General features: G+C 44.4%; 1 protein-coding gene across 1 annotated transcript in view; it reads left to right on the forward strand.

The window, feature by feature from the left end:
• ndrg3a (ndrg family member 3a) overlaps positions 1–14,865 on the forward strand; it is a 33,174-nt gene that overhangs the window by 1,978 nt on the left and 16,331 nt on the right. The window contains exons 2-3 of the mRNA XM_040116310.1: positions 11,735–11,816; positions 14,188–14,220. Of these exons, the coding sequence (XP_039972244.1) occupies positions 11,760–11,816; positions 14,188–14,220 (90 nt within the window). The 5' untranslated portion in view covers positions 11,735–11,759. The remainder of the gene's footprint in view (positions 1–11,734; positions 11,817–14,187; positions 14,221–14,865) is intronic.

Here is a 14,865-nt window from a genome sequence, read left to right on the forward strand (position 1 = left end):
CATTTCAAACGGGTTCATGCTCTTCATTGCAACACTTTGTTTTAAAGCTGTCAGACTTTCTCATATTGTTTTAAACTGTGGAGGGACTCCGCTTTCCACAAGTGCTGGGAGAAATGAAAACACCATGACCTCAGGCTTTCAGAGTGCAAACAAAGGCGGCATAATGCAACAGTTCTGCACTTTACATAAAATTATACTGTAAGTGAATGATGTAATTTGTCAGCATCAAGAAACTACAGTATTAAGGCGCCTTTCAGCCTGGATTACAATTTACACATGAAGTATTACAGGGATTACAGAGTACATAAAAGTGAGAAATGCTCTTGTGTAGAAGAGGATTTCTTGCAGGGATGAATGTCAGGGAATAACGCTCGCCGGAGAGATGGAGACGGTAATTAAGCTGCTGTGCTGACAGTTAGTCTGCCCTGTGTTCCCTCTCACCTCAGCGTTATTGTGTCTATTGGTTTGCCAGCCCTGCAGGGCTAAACAAAACCTGTGCCAGACGGATACATTTACCGTGACGTCTTGTCACAGTGGAAATACGTCCGTTGTCAACAGCACATCTCCCGTTTTGCTAGTGCTATTCAGTCAAGTGGTACTGGGACAGATACAACTAACAGGTTTTGTGTGATTTTTGAAAATTCGTAGCCACGAGAATAGTCTTGGCGCCATATTGTGTGCCTGTCTCTCAGTCTCACCCTTTCTCCTGGAGCTCTGGCGGTGCTGCTGTGTTTTTGTAACTGGACTGCATCTGTAACTTAAGTTGTACCAGCCCTAGAGCTGCTGCACAAGCTCTGCGCCGTAGATTCAAGCTTCCAAAGCAAAAAACAGCTGATGCATATACACCTCGGTTCCAGGTTAACTTCTTCAAAACCATATGCAGTTATCCCGTTTATCCCTGCTCCACCAGTCTTCACTGCAGGGATGAAATGAAGGATAAATATATTTAACGAATGAATGACAAGACACCAGGGACAGTTGCTCGCAGGCTTGTGTGAGGCAGTGACAGCGTCCACACATTTTTCAGACACTCTCATCTGCTGGATCGCACCTCTGCTGGAAGGAGGGCTCTTTCTGTCACCTTTTTCCTTTGTCAGCATCAGCACTAATATCAGCAGGTGGCAATGAGGAGACACAGAGCACAGGTGGTAAGCTTGTTGAGCCAAAGCGTTGGAGACAAGCCAAGCTGGACCTCTGAATGCCCTGAACCGTCCTTCAGCGCTGCCGTTCGTTTGGGATCAGATATTTTAGGAAGCACTCCTCATACACCTGCACATACAATTTAGCTAACTGTGCATGATGCATTGCATCAACTCTCAGTTTCCTCTTTACCTTTAGTATCTCTTATAGTTATGATTTGATTTCCTCTGGCTAAACTACAGCTCTTCCCTATTCCTTAAAGTAAAACACAACTGTATCCACTCAGTGTTCATCATGGATATATGTGTAAATACCAAGAGATGAGAAGCAAAGAAAGAAGATGTTCCAGCTCTTATTTGAGACAAATCCCTGTCTGTCATAGATACAAATAAGCTGGCACACACACACACACACACACACACACACACACTCACACTCTCTCTAAAACATGTCAGCAGCGCACAGCTTTATCTACGATGCCTCACGATGGGCTGCGCACGGCATGAGTCATTTCATCCCCTACCTGCTTTACTGGTTTAGGGGACACCCAGGAAAGTTAAATGCTTTAGTGGTTGTTATTGTGATGGAGCAAATGGCAGACACAGTGCCCTGGTGGTTTGAAGATCCTCCCCCTCAGGCTGTGTTCCTGCTAGAAGCTGTTAAATTGAGACAGACGACTCGCAAGGACCCAATCATCAAACGCTGGAATATCACCGGGAGAGACCGGGTCCCTGGTGGGTGGGTGTGTGCAGCTCAGTGTCAGTTGTGACTTGTACATGTTACACATGTTAAAATGTATACCGTTGAAATATGAGGAAGAGAAGTAACTGTCTGCCTGCCTTATCGCTGCATTGAAAGTTAATGAAAACCGCGTGAACATCCTAAAACCCGGTGTGGAAGCGAAGATGACAGGTAGAGAATTCTACGTTGCGTTGGTTGTTGTGATGAGAAGAGCTTGACTTTATGTAAATGACTGTGAAAAAGGTCATTTGATTTCAGCGGCGCCACCGGCTGAGCTGAGGATGGCTCAACCCCACCCACCCGCCTCCTACCACCCCCTACCACCCCGCCCCCTCTCGTGGTTGCCAAGGACACCGCCGACCTCCACGAGCATTTGCAAGGGGAGGCGCCAGAGGAGCCACCTCTGTGTTTCTCTGGGAGATTGAGTTGTCCATGATCAGTCACTGGGACCACATGGATAACTCTATTAGCCGAGGCTGTGTTCCTGTTAGGCAACAGGCCTCTTAGCACTGATTCATACACTGAAACACGGAGACATGTTCTGATTCAAAGCCCTCACTGTATACACAGGCAAAGGACTTCAGCATCTCTGGGCACAAGGGCTCTCATGTCTCTGCTCTGTTAATGTTTTATGGAAGCGGTTTCTAATGTGTCCACCGAGCTTTCTGAACCGATGCTTTGTGTTTGCGTTAGAATGTGTGTGTGTGTGTGAGTGTGTGTGTGTGTTTGTGTTTGTGTGCGAGAGAGAGCTGCTGGCCAGGCTATACAGATGGTCTTGCTGCTGCCTCCACAGCTGCCCTTTGGCCAGTCAGCCCGCGGTCTACTGATCGTGCTGAACCTCCAGCAGGAGTCCGCTCTGCCGTCTCACATCCACCAGCTGGGACCCGGGACACACATACACTAGCCTCCCTCTTGCACTTTGTCGTTCTCCACGCCGTCTGCACAAGTGAGCATGGCAGAGGAAATCCCCGCAGACTGAGTGGCAGCTAGTCTAGCGTAGCAGAGAAGGGGCAGGTACTCTATTAGCAGCACTGAGTGCAGGGCCGACAGGCTTGGCCATTCAGTCTTATTTATAGCCAGATACCAGGAGGAGCTCAGCCAAGGGAGACTCATTCAGCCGGGCTCACATCGCTTTCTGACCTATCACAGCAGATTTATCGAGACCCGTCCATCTGTTGGTGTCCCCCTTAGTAATGATGAGATTTTTTTCCCCCCTTTTCCTTCTACCATGCCTTCCTTTGTGTGAAACCTGTATGCTAGACTGTATTGATTTATTGATGATATGTGCCATGTAGCTACAGCTATCAAAATGACTGTCTGTGTTGCCATTCTCTTATTAGTCTATTTGTCATTGTTTGAAAGGATCAGCTCTGGCGGAGCCTTGCAGGTTATTGCTTGGAATCAAAGGAAATATGAAAAACATTATTCACAAGTGTGTGTGTGTGTGTGTGTGTGTGTGTGTGTGTGTGTGTGTGTGTGTGTGTGTGTGTGTGTGTGTGTGGCAAGCAAAGAATGAATATACTGTACATTCCAGTTGTTCACACTTTAAACCTGTAATGTAGAGTCAGTGGTGTCTTTTGTGGGGCTGGATGTTGTGACCTTAAATGTGTGTCACAATAAATTGTTAAGTTTACCTCAAAAGTCGTAAAAGAGGAAGTACAGAAGTATACACTTTTTCCTTTCTCCTGATCCCGAAATAATTACAGATGAACAGTTAAGGGTCCTACACAACTGCACAGGTGTTTTCACTTTGACTAATAGAAGAGAAGGAGGGGACTGGGGACAGGAGGACACACGCACTTCTAAGAATCCAAACACGCTGACCCACAAGACTCACCTGAAAGTGATGTGCAGGTCGCTGTAGGCACCACTTCTTTACTTACACATGGAGACGAAAACAGATGCTTGGGTGACTCTGTGAGGATATATAACACAATGTACTGAGCAGGGAGAAATATGCGAGGGCCGACTCACATCCAAACTGCCCTCACACACACCCAAGGCCTTACATATTATAGACATACAAAATTCATAACTGCTACGTACACTTCCTTGTCTGCCACAGGCTTAATGGATGAATTGAGCTTCCAGTTTGCTGCTCTGAAACATCACTTCACCGGTGGAAAGTGTTGCTGTTGGTCTCTGGGTCTGTATTAGCGCAGTAAATTTAGCATGCCACTGGAAGTTATGACAAGTAATTTCACGAACCACAGCACTGTATGTAGGAGCCCAGTCTGCGGTCCTCCGAGACTCCCTCCGGCCGCGTGCGTCTTCGAGTACGACATGAATCGTGCTGGTGATGCTAATAGATAGGCGGTTCTAAAGCAGTACAGCCAAATGCTGCTCTTTAATCTCATAAGACCATTAGCAGATAAAGTGGCCCCTCAAGGAATAATGTAATTCTTTAAAAGCCCTCTGAGAGGAAGGAGAGGGGTCGTTGTACTCTGGCCCTGCAGGATTAAAGATGTGTATGAGTGTTCTGTATATACTGTAAGTGTAACTATGGATGTGTGCATACTGTGATTTTATTTGTCTGAGGGTGTGTGTGTCTGTGTATGGAGGTTATGTGCCTGTTCATATGGATATGAGTGCAACAGAGGCTGTCCCAATTCCTGAATAGAGTATCGAGGTTGTGAGTAGAGGGGGGTCCTTTTTTTTTTTTTTTGGCAGGCAGATCAGTGCAGTGGCTGCCACGTGCCAATGCTGATGAACCAGGCTTTTCCTCACAGACACACACACACACACACATAGAAACATTCAAGTGATTCACAATGAGTTGAGGATTTCTTCTAGAAAAAGATACAGCTGTACAATTTATTATACAGATTTTGTGAAGAGACACACATGTCCACACTGAATGAATATCCCAACCCAGAAGACAAAGTCACGAGTCTCCTCCCACACAAAAATGCTACTGGGTGTGTGGGTGTGTGTGTGTCTGTGTCTTATACCTTCGCAGCAGCACTCACAGTATTGTCACTGTGTGTATAATATCACATGTTCCATCCAAGTACAACCTCTACTACATATTTATGCATCTGTGCTGACGGCAGCCGTGGCCGGGGTTGTGCATCCATCCGTCCGTCCCCTTCTCGTGAATGCAATATCTCAGGAACACCTTGAGGGAATTTCTTCAGATTTGGCGAAAACGTTTGGACTCAATGGATGAACCGGTTAGAATACAGTTAGAGTACTCACAAAACACGTTTTTGGCCATAACTCTAGAATTCATATGCTACTTATGATAAAATTTCACAAAAATGTCTAATAGAATACAATGATGAGGTGATGACATACTATATCCAAAAGGCCAAAGGTCAACTTCACTGTGACCTCACAATGTTTCGCAAATATGCTTAATACCTTTTATTAAATTCCTTAAGAGTCTTTTTCTATATATATTATAAGAGTCTGGACAGACATGGGGGCAAACTGCAACTTGACTGGTTGGCGGAGGCATACAACTGCGAGGCAGTAATTCTAGTTATCCCTAGCATTTTGAGTTATGACTGGCCCAAGGCTCAGGATATTAACTGTGGTAGTGACTGAGTGAGTCTGCTTACAGATTCGGTTTTCCGACGAGGGGGATGAGTCAATTGTAGTATTGCAGTATTTAGCTTTTATTAGACCTTTTTAATCCTGGACGGATCAAAAAAGGAGGTTGGTATTTGAGGAGCAACATTTGTTTCTCTTATTAACTTTCTTAAAATAGCTTCTCTGGTGGAGTCATTTGCTTGTTTTACATTTCCTTTAGTCTTTGCAACCAAGGAGACATTATTTTTGCTTTGTCTTCTCTTCAGTGGTTATCTGCATATACCCATTGGTTGTCGGTTGTTGTTCCACATTTTGAGGTGAGATATTGGATAAGAATAGACCATTTTCATAGAATTGTGATAGAAACGGACATCAGAGAAACTATGTCTCATCATAGTTTTTATTATATTGTCAAAAGAAGAAAAAAAAATCTGTCAGCTTGTATCAGGAGAATCATATAAGCCGTAAGGATGATGGAGCCTCAGGAGAGCAAGCTGTCATTTAATTAAGTAGATGTGAAGCATGGGGAGATGTGTGCGAGTGTGTGCGCATGTGAGGGCTGGTCTCTGTGCTCTTCCGTGTGTGTGTGTGGGTGTGTGTTTGCTAACAACATCAGCAGGGGATGTTCTTTGCTATAGGTCAGCTTTTCTGTGATGAAGAACAAAAGAGCAAACTCCAGATCAGATTTCCTCCTGGGTCTTATCCCTCACCTCTATAATAGAATTGGACAGATTGAATAAAATTCAGCTATCCTTTCGATCATTCATGTTGTTATTGACCTGACAAGGGGCAGGTAGGGGCGAAAATGCCAAAAAAAATGGATTTCCCTTCTCTGATTCTCTTACCAAATGGCACGGGTTTGAGCAGTAATCTGGAACTGAGCCATGTCACAGTCCATTAGCTTTACTCCGCTGCAGACTGCTTTAAACATTGGCCTAGTTATGAAAAGTTGCAGGGGAAAGACATTTCCAGTGACGTATCCCCTGGATGGAACAGTCTCCCAGTAAAAAGGGTAAGGCGTGACCCCAATGGTGACTCTGCAGGGATAAGTTTTTTAGCCCTGACAGCAAAACACTCTCGCACATAAAGAAGAGTGGATATAGCAGTTAGGCTGTCTGAACGGTTGGCGGGAGGGCAGTATCTCTGGAATTTGTGCTGGCCTATTTTCTGTTGTGATGTGAAGCCCGGTGAGGTGCTGACTGATCGCAGCGGCTCCAGTTGAGGACAGAGATGCTCGTGTTCGTTCGTGATAGGAGCTGTCATTAGAATATTTTGGCTCCTAGAGAAAGCAGACAGGCACATGACACACTGCTTCCTCTGGCAAGAAAAGAGTTGGTAGTTGTCAGTAGCTATGTCCCAAATCAAGGGCTGGATATTTTGGTGGACGCAGCACAACAAGGCGTTTCCCTTGGAAGCCTTTGAGGCCTGACTAAATCTGATCCTTTGTTCTAAGTGAGAAAGTTTAGAATCATATCGTGCAAAAATAATTGTTAATTTGGATGGCATTTGTTAACTTGTAACATAAAAAATGTTTTACTAGGAAGTTACACTTAAAAGATCAAAAAGTTTAGAAACCAGTGGTGACATGGGATTTGTTTTATGGTAGCTGAGTTTACAGTTCAGCATATTATGGACAGGAAGCAAAAAGTATACCAGGTTTACTGAATATATATCTAAAAATGAATGGAACTCTTAAAGTCTATCTTACTTTTAAGCTGCTAACATAAACAAACAGCAGAGTTTATATGTAACTTCCATTTTTTTATTGTAGTGGCCTTTTCATTGGTCTATACTGATATGTTCACCAGTGACTGACTTAGTGAATGCAAATACCTGGTAAATATGACGTGATCACATGATATTTTTTGACTTAAGCTGCAATGTTACACCGATTGTGTCCCTCCAATTTGGCCTTGCTGGCCTGTCCCAAATGTTGGCCTGACGTGTTTGGTCTAGAAATGCAGTCTTGGAAGGATCCAGCTCCTAAATTGGGACACACCAACAATGTTTTGCCTCTGTAGAGCTGTCACCACCCCATGCAGTGGCTGGGCGGCTACAGTCATAATGAGGTGTCAGTGTGGCGGTGATGTGGAGGAGGAATAAAGGATGACTACTGCTTTTCCTTTGTGTGATACTGTAGTCAACTGTTTTGACACGTAGGGAAATCTGCCACAGCAATGTTCACAATCCATGGTCAAGTTCCTTTATTGTAAGTCACAGAAATACAGGGTTTGTGTAAAAACTTTTAATTCTACTGTCAAATAAGCTACTTCTTAAAGTGGAAACTGTCTGTACTTCCAGAGAACCGAAGTGTCAAACTAAATGTATGCAGTCCTTGGACTGCTTTCAAGCAAGACACCCTTCGGCTTACCGCTAAAAAACATCCTTCAAGTAGAGCTTGATCAGCATCACAGGATCGTATGAAGTTAAAGTAAATATAATAAATAAACCATAATGTTTTTGAATAAATAAAGTGGCAATCTGTGTGGTGGGGTAATACACTCAACACATATTTTCAGCAAATGAGATGCTCTCCTTACTGTATAACTGCCAAATTTTGATATGATTGATTGATTTATCAGGCTGCACCTGTCCAGGTTAACAGCTCCAATAAAGTCTGTTCTAATCGGAGCCAGTGCACTACAGGTGACTGTAGAGGTCTGTATTCTTCTGCATCAAAATCAAGCATAAGCCCAGTTTTATCACACTTTGTACAATATTTCATTATTTCAATGGTAGATCAAGCTCAATAGCAGGCTGTCGCACAACCCTCCACCACAACCCCACCATCTTTGGTGTAAAAATCTCCCCACTGCAGAAGGTGACAATGTGCGGACCATTAAGGATTTCAGCTTTATATCTTCATGGCAATATGCCTGTTGGCTGAGTCAGGGTCTCCATAGACTCGCAGAGGTAGGTTAATATGGGGTCATTATGGTGGCATTCACCTTGGTCAACCTGAGGCCAGAGAGGTCAGTGTCAAAGCACGGTCATGACACGAATGATGAGGACATCGTGTAAATCTGAAGTCATGATTACCATGGCAATCAAGAGGAAAGATTACTAATTGAACAGGTGAAAGGGAGGGTCAGCATCACAGCTGGGCTCTCAGTCGTCCATCATGCAGCCTGCCTAGACTTCCTGACAGCCCAAGGTTATCTGGAGATGGAGAGACAAAGACAGGGAGCGAGTGCACAGAGAGGAGGAAAGGGGATATGGGAGGGAGGCAGGAAAAGTAGGAGGAGGAGTAGGGGATGTTGTTCATCGATCACTCAGCATCGTCTGCTGACATGGCAGCTACAGGACTCCTTTATTGTTGGCAGAGATACCATACAGTATATCTACAGTAGCTGTTTTGGCTCTGTATCCAAGCATACGTGCAGTCTGGCGCCTACGCGTCAGCGTTAAGGCGAAGGCATGTCCTCCCTCTTGTTACAGCAGAAGAGATAGGATGACGTGTGAGGTAGGCATCAGTGCTTGCCAACAGGAGAGGAGAGAGGGAGCGATGCTAAATAAGTTATCCATTTATTAAACTGTCAGATTTCAACATGTCTTTGCAGTTCAGGTCATTGTGTCAGAATTGAAAACCTCCTGGTCTCCTGGAGGCAGCGTTGACACTGCTGTAGTGAAGGCTGACCTTTGCCACGTGGAAAAAGGGCCTCGTGGTTTTCCTCTGAAGCAAATTGTTTCTGAGATGAGGCCCTGCTGACCTGAAGAACAGATGAGGGAAATCGTGAGTGAGAGCTTGCATGTTATTCGTGTGTTACTCATCTCCAAGCAGAAGCGCTGAGTACAACAGAATCTGGTGACAGGGAGACCATTCGTGAGCGATCAGTTACAACGGATAGTCCTGCTGTCCATGTTAGAGGGACTCATTCTGTATCATCAGCTGTCTCAATCCCTCCCCCCTTCTCTTCCACAATAATAGTTTGGTGTGAATATGGGACAAACCCCGTAAACTGCACAGATTGCAAATGGAATTTCCATCCTATCATCTGGGACTACTTCTCCTGATTTCCTATTGCAATTACACTAAGCTTTCTCTGTCATATCTAGACAGTCTCCATGGTTCATTTGAGTCTGTGTAATTGTCAGGGGTAAACTCTGCTGAAAGCACTTGTTTGGAGCTTCGCTTAATCAGTTCCTCTCATTTTTACCACTATCTTTTCCCATTGTCTCCTTGCCTCCCATCTCTCCCTTGGGGCTAGCCCAGCTTAGAATATACATCAGCAACCAGCTTTGTCTCTATGGCAACAGCTGTGCGGGCTAAACGTTAGAGCAGGCATGGAGTAGGTAGGACAGGGTTGTGATGGTGGTGGATGTTGCTGAATGTGATCTGATGTTCCTTCAGGTGATTTGATGCAAGTTTAAGGGCTGTGATATCTGCTAGAGCCACAGTGGGCACGTCTTTCTTTCAGGTGGAAACCAAAGGAAGAGCCACAGGATGACGGTGGGGGAGTGATTGTTGTTAGCTGCCCCGGTAACCCACTCTAAAGGGTCAGTGGGGCTGGGCTACAAAAGCCACCCAGTCAATCTGTCACTTGGTTTAAGCTCACCCTGACCTCGTCTTCCTTAACACCTCGATTACCCGGCTAGCCAGCTACAATTAAAGCGGCCTTTGCCTCCATCCTACTTTCTGTGATGGCCTGAGGAAATGTTGGATTGATCCGGCCAATACGCTCAATCTGCTCAAGCATGCAGAGTATTTGTTTTTCTTTTTTCCTTGTTCACTTGTCTAAATATTATTTAGTTCCCCCCTTGAGCCGGATTTGTCAGCAGGGATTTGCTGGGCATGTTTTCACTCCCCATGCTGATGGCTGAGTACTTCCAACACTCGATGTTTCTACATTTTTTTCCCCCTGTTTTATGTAATTTGAGGATTGTGTTCAGTTGCACCCATCTGCTTCCCTGGTTGTTTCCAAGCAAGGTGCAGTCTGTTGCCAGAGCAGGATGACCTCTGACCTGATTCATGCGTCAACAGGCAGCTGTCTGTTCAGAACTCTGTCAGGCAAACAGAGCATGAAACTGCTGGTAAGACAGACATGGCGTGACCTCATCATTGCTGGTACCTCCCGCGGTTAGTTGGCTGCAAGACTCATCACTAACCACCCCTGAAAGCTACCTGATACCAGCAGCTCAAGGTCGTTCGAAGGAGGTTGGCTCTGACTCAGGAAGTGATTATAGCTGCTTCTCCAGTTGGCTAGTCCTCTGTCCAGTGACATTTATACTTCTTTCTTTTTTGTGTTATCCTCCCGTGCTCCTGTTCAGATAAACGCAGTCCCCCGAGGCTGGTTGTTGTGCGGTGCAGGCTGATTTGGCTTTGTCTTCCAGTTGTAAGCATTGACCTAAAAGAGGCAGAGGCTTCATCTGCTGTTTTGTGCAACATGAGCCACTCTCCTGGGCACAGCCAGGTAATTCAATATGAGTTCCTGTCCTCACCTTGTGAAAACAGGCAAGGCTGATGAGGTACTATTTCACAGAAAGTGGGGGAGGGGGGCATTTCTGTGTCAGTGTTCTTGTTCAGTAATTATGTGCACGGACAAACGGCTGGCTTCAAGGGGAAAACAAATGAGGTGGGCTTTAGAGCTTCTTGTTAAACCTGGCCTGATCCATCTTTGTGTGTGCGTGCCTGTTTGCACATCACCTGTGTGGACTGAAAGTTTGACCTTTCCCTGAGAATTGATAGAGAAAATGCCCTCCATCCCTTCCTGGCTGACTCTTGCACAGTAGTATCACGTACAGTACATATCACATTGTGCCAGTATGGAATCAGGAAGGCAAGGTACCCTAGAGAGAAAGAAAAAGGTGTTGTCAGTGCTACCTGGTTCAAGCCCATACTAATCGATCGGTATCAGATGCGTAGGTTGTGTTGATTTTGTTTGATATACTGTACTCGTGAACTGAATACATATGGGTTTTGGACGGTTGGACAAAAGAGGGACTTTGAATGTATCACCTTGGGTTTTGGGAAGTTGTGATGGGCATTTTTCCAGATTTAGATTTAAAATTTAATATTTGACAACAATGAAAATTATCATTAGTGGCAGCAAACAGCCACCATTAAACATGTATCAGATATCGTTCCAGACACCCTCTGTCAGTTCTGAAGAATTTTATTTATTCATTTTAAAGTGTGCACAGAAAGATAGACGTACCTTACTGTGACATCTTCCTCACTGCGAATGAGCACATTCATTTGTGTCAAGAGTGAACAAAAAGGGGTGTTTTATGCAATGCTTCACACTATTTACTCGTTTTCTTGCCTAGCTGCTGCTGTTTATAAGTGATTATAAGCTTTTTCTCTTTTCGTTTTGGACAGAGTTTTACAGTGACCAGAGAGGAAGATGGATGAGCTGCAGGATGTACAGCTGACTGAGATCAAGCCGCTGCTGACCAATAAGGTGAGTTACAGTGACAACAGGACAGTGACAAGCAGCTAAAGCAACAGGTACACATCAGTGCACCTGAACACATCTGTATAACCACACTCACAAAGTGAAAAGACGTATCGTGTCCTCTAAAAGTGAATGAGCAACCCCTTATGGTACTCCCAGGCAAATACATACACTAATACACTAGACATGCACACTCTGCAGCCCCGGTCATCAAAGTGAATTATTCATATCTTTTCGACTGTCGAGAGGGAAAAGAAAAGAAGGGAGAGAAAGGCGAGAGCAAGTCAGTAGAAAAAAAGAGGTTGTAGACAGTATAAGGCAAGAGAGAAGAAGAAAAGGGGGGTGTATATAACGTAAGAAAGACAGAGAAGATAGTCTAGCAAGAACAAAGAGATGAAAGGAGAAGCCGGACGAAACTCAACTCTTACTTTCAGAGCGCTTGAAAGAGTCCAGTGAGTGAGTGACAGCAAAAACAGATGTATGGAGGAGGAAGAAAAACAATGGTAGATCAAAGTCTTCCCATCCTCTCCTGGCCTCCTGCTATATTTGTCCTTGTCGGTTTACGTGGCAGTCAAGGTAGATGTTTTGTTTGAGGTGACAGGGTGGGGGATATACATCATAAAAACCGTCTCAATGAAGAGGACTGGCACTGACCTCTCACTCCACCTAGTGGCCAGCTCATTAAAAAGACAAACCTGGAGTCTTGAAAGCTGATGGAGATGATGAAATGATAACAGTGATGAAAGAGGATTCTCATTTTCTCTCTGATCCTGATCGCCATTCAGATAATGCATTCAGAATGATTGCATTCAGGATGATTGCACTGATTATGCGGCAAGGTAGCGGAGAGACCTGAGTCCTGTCCACAGCAGCAAAGCAACTGTAACAAGGATTAAGACAAACCTAATCAGCGTAATCGGCAAAAGTATATGTGTAATTATAGCTGGCTTCAAAGTAGAACGCACATAGGGGGAGAAATTTAGGGAAAAAAGATCATTTTAGGCCCAGGCTAGTGCAACAGTTGACATGACAACCAAATAGACAGATAAGCACAGTTGCATCGCACCACCCCTCGCAGAAAAACTGTCATCACTCTCCTCAGCATGTTTAACAGCTGACTGTGAGGAAGAAGCATTGTAAATAGTGCTGAAACCTTTTTCAGTATTAAACCAGGGGCGTAATGTCTTCGTGGAAATGCTGCGCACATGTTGCAATTCATTTATTGTGGATTCAAAGCAAGGGCATTTTTATTTCCTCCTGTACCTTCATCATATCTCCACAATGCTTAGCACCTCAGAACTACATTACAGAAACGGACGAGAGTAGACTTTGGCTGGAAACATGTTTATACCATGATTCCTGCTGCACAGCTTTTTCAATACGAAGAAGAAAGGGGGAGCGTTATTGCTACCATCTGCCTCTAGACCCTAGGGTGCAAAGTGTCTAGAGGCAGATGGTAGCTATGATGCCAGACCTACTACTCTGGCCCACAACTGAATCCCACAAGAACCTTCTCTGTTGTCTGATGCCCACTCTCACTTCTCTGGCCATCTACTCTGTAGCCTCCCGTTGACTGAATAAACACAAAAGGGACAATACAATACTGTTTGTAAAAATACTTCCCCCATTAATCATGTTCTATGCAGCAAATTATTACTTATTTCTGCTATTAAAAACTGACCTCATTTCACATGCTGTTGTCTGCACCTGAAAGTATAAACGACGTTGATTAATGGAAGAAAAGCATGAGGTATTGCAGTCATAACCACTTGGGATCAGAAGGTTGCCGTAGTTATGTGTGCTAACCTCACAATCGGCTGGACCAATAGATCCATGCACAGCTACATCAAGTGCTAGAAACAGAAAGTCACAGCCAACCATACCATGCAGAAACAGCTGCAGATACCCACAGGTATTACACCAAGCTCAGCTTTCATCTGTAATGCACTCGGTTTGCTATAAATGGGGCACAGTCGTCTACCTGATTGCCATTGCTAAATTGTCGTGCAATCAAAGATATCAGACGTGGTTATTGCCTGTAGTATAGCGGTTAATGTTTCCATCTAACTCTGACAAGTTACGTTACTAACCAACAGTTGTTAAGAGCTTTGTAAAAAGTGGGACGCCACCGGATTAGTTCTCTTTCTTCACACATGTATACATGGAATATTATGTATGGTCCAACACATCATGTGACACCTCCACCGCAGTGCCATCGATCTTGAAAGTCTGCACAGAAAGATAGACATACCTGATTAACCTCCATCCGAGTGTTACACAAGTACGTTAGGTATCATTAATAGCTTTACATGTGGTAATATGGCATGTATGAGCCTGTGGTATATTAATTAACTTTCCTCTTTTACTCTTCTTGCAGAATGCACGCAACTTTCAAGATTTCGACTGCCAGGTGAGTGGTGCTCTCTCTTCCTCCCTAAAGCACTGTTACCCATGTTTTAGGGGGTAGCGGTTGTCCTAGTGGAAGGGGGTCGGCCCCATTGTCACCCCTCTGCTGCTGAACCCATTTGTTTGCCCGCCCTACATCTGAACATTGTCCCTCACCAGCAACGTCCAGTTTTACCACACAACACATGCTGGTGGAACGTGGGGTGTTTTTTTGTGGATAAACCAGTGACAGTCATCCATCACACTGCCCGTTAACTTTTCAAGGTGACAGTGTTCGAATGCGTTTGTTATACACAGTATTTTTGCCCAGCTTGTTCTCCAAGTTTGTCCTTTTTCAATGCTCACTGTGGGCAAAACAGAAAAAAACAGTAGACCAACAACAAAACTTCCCAGAGAGGCGGAAGATTTTTTTGAAAAATGTAAATGTATCATTCTTTAGCAGGTTGTTTCGTTACAACTTGGGGAACTGTAGGTTTTTCAGGTTTTGCATGGTTGCATGCTGTATCGTTTCTGCTGTTATGAAAAGCCATTGCATTCACATTAGCAGCCTATTTAGCGGAGTTAGGTCAGTTTGGGATATACCCACTAAAGAAGATTTAGAGGTTAGCTTATTGGGACCCATTTGTAAAACAAAGGCTTTGGGAGTGGC

This window comes from Xiphias gladius, chromosome 21 (genome assembly GCF_016859285.1).
Source record: "Xiphias gladius isolate SHS-SW01 ecotype Sanya breed wild chromosome 21, ASM1685928v1, whole genome shotgun sequence".
Lineage (NCBI taxonomy): Eukaryota > Metazoa > Chordata > Actinopteri > Istiophoriformes > Xiphiidae > Xiphias > Xiphias gladius.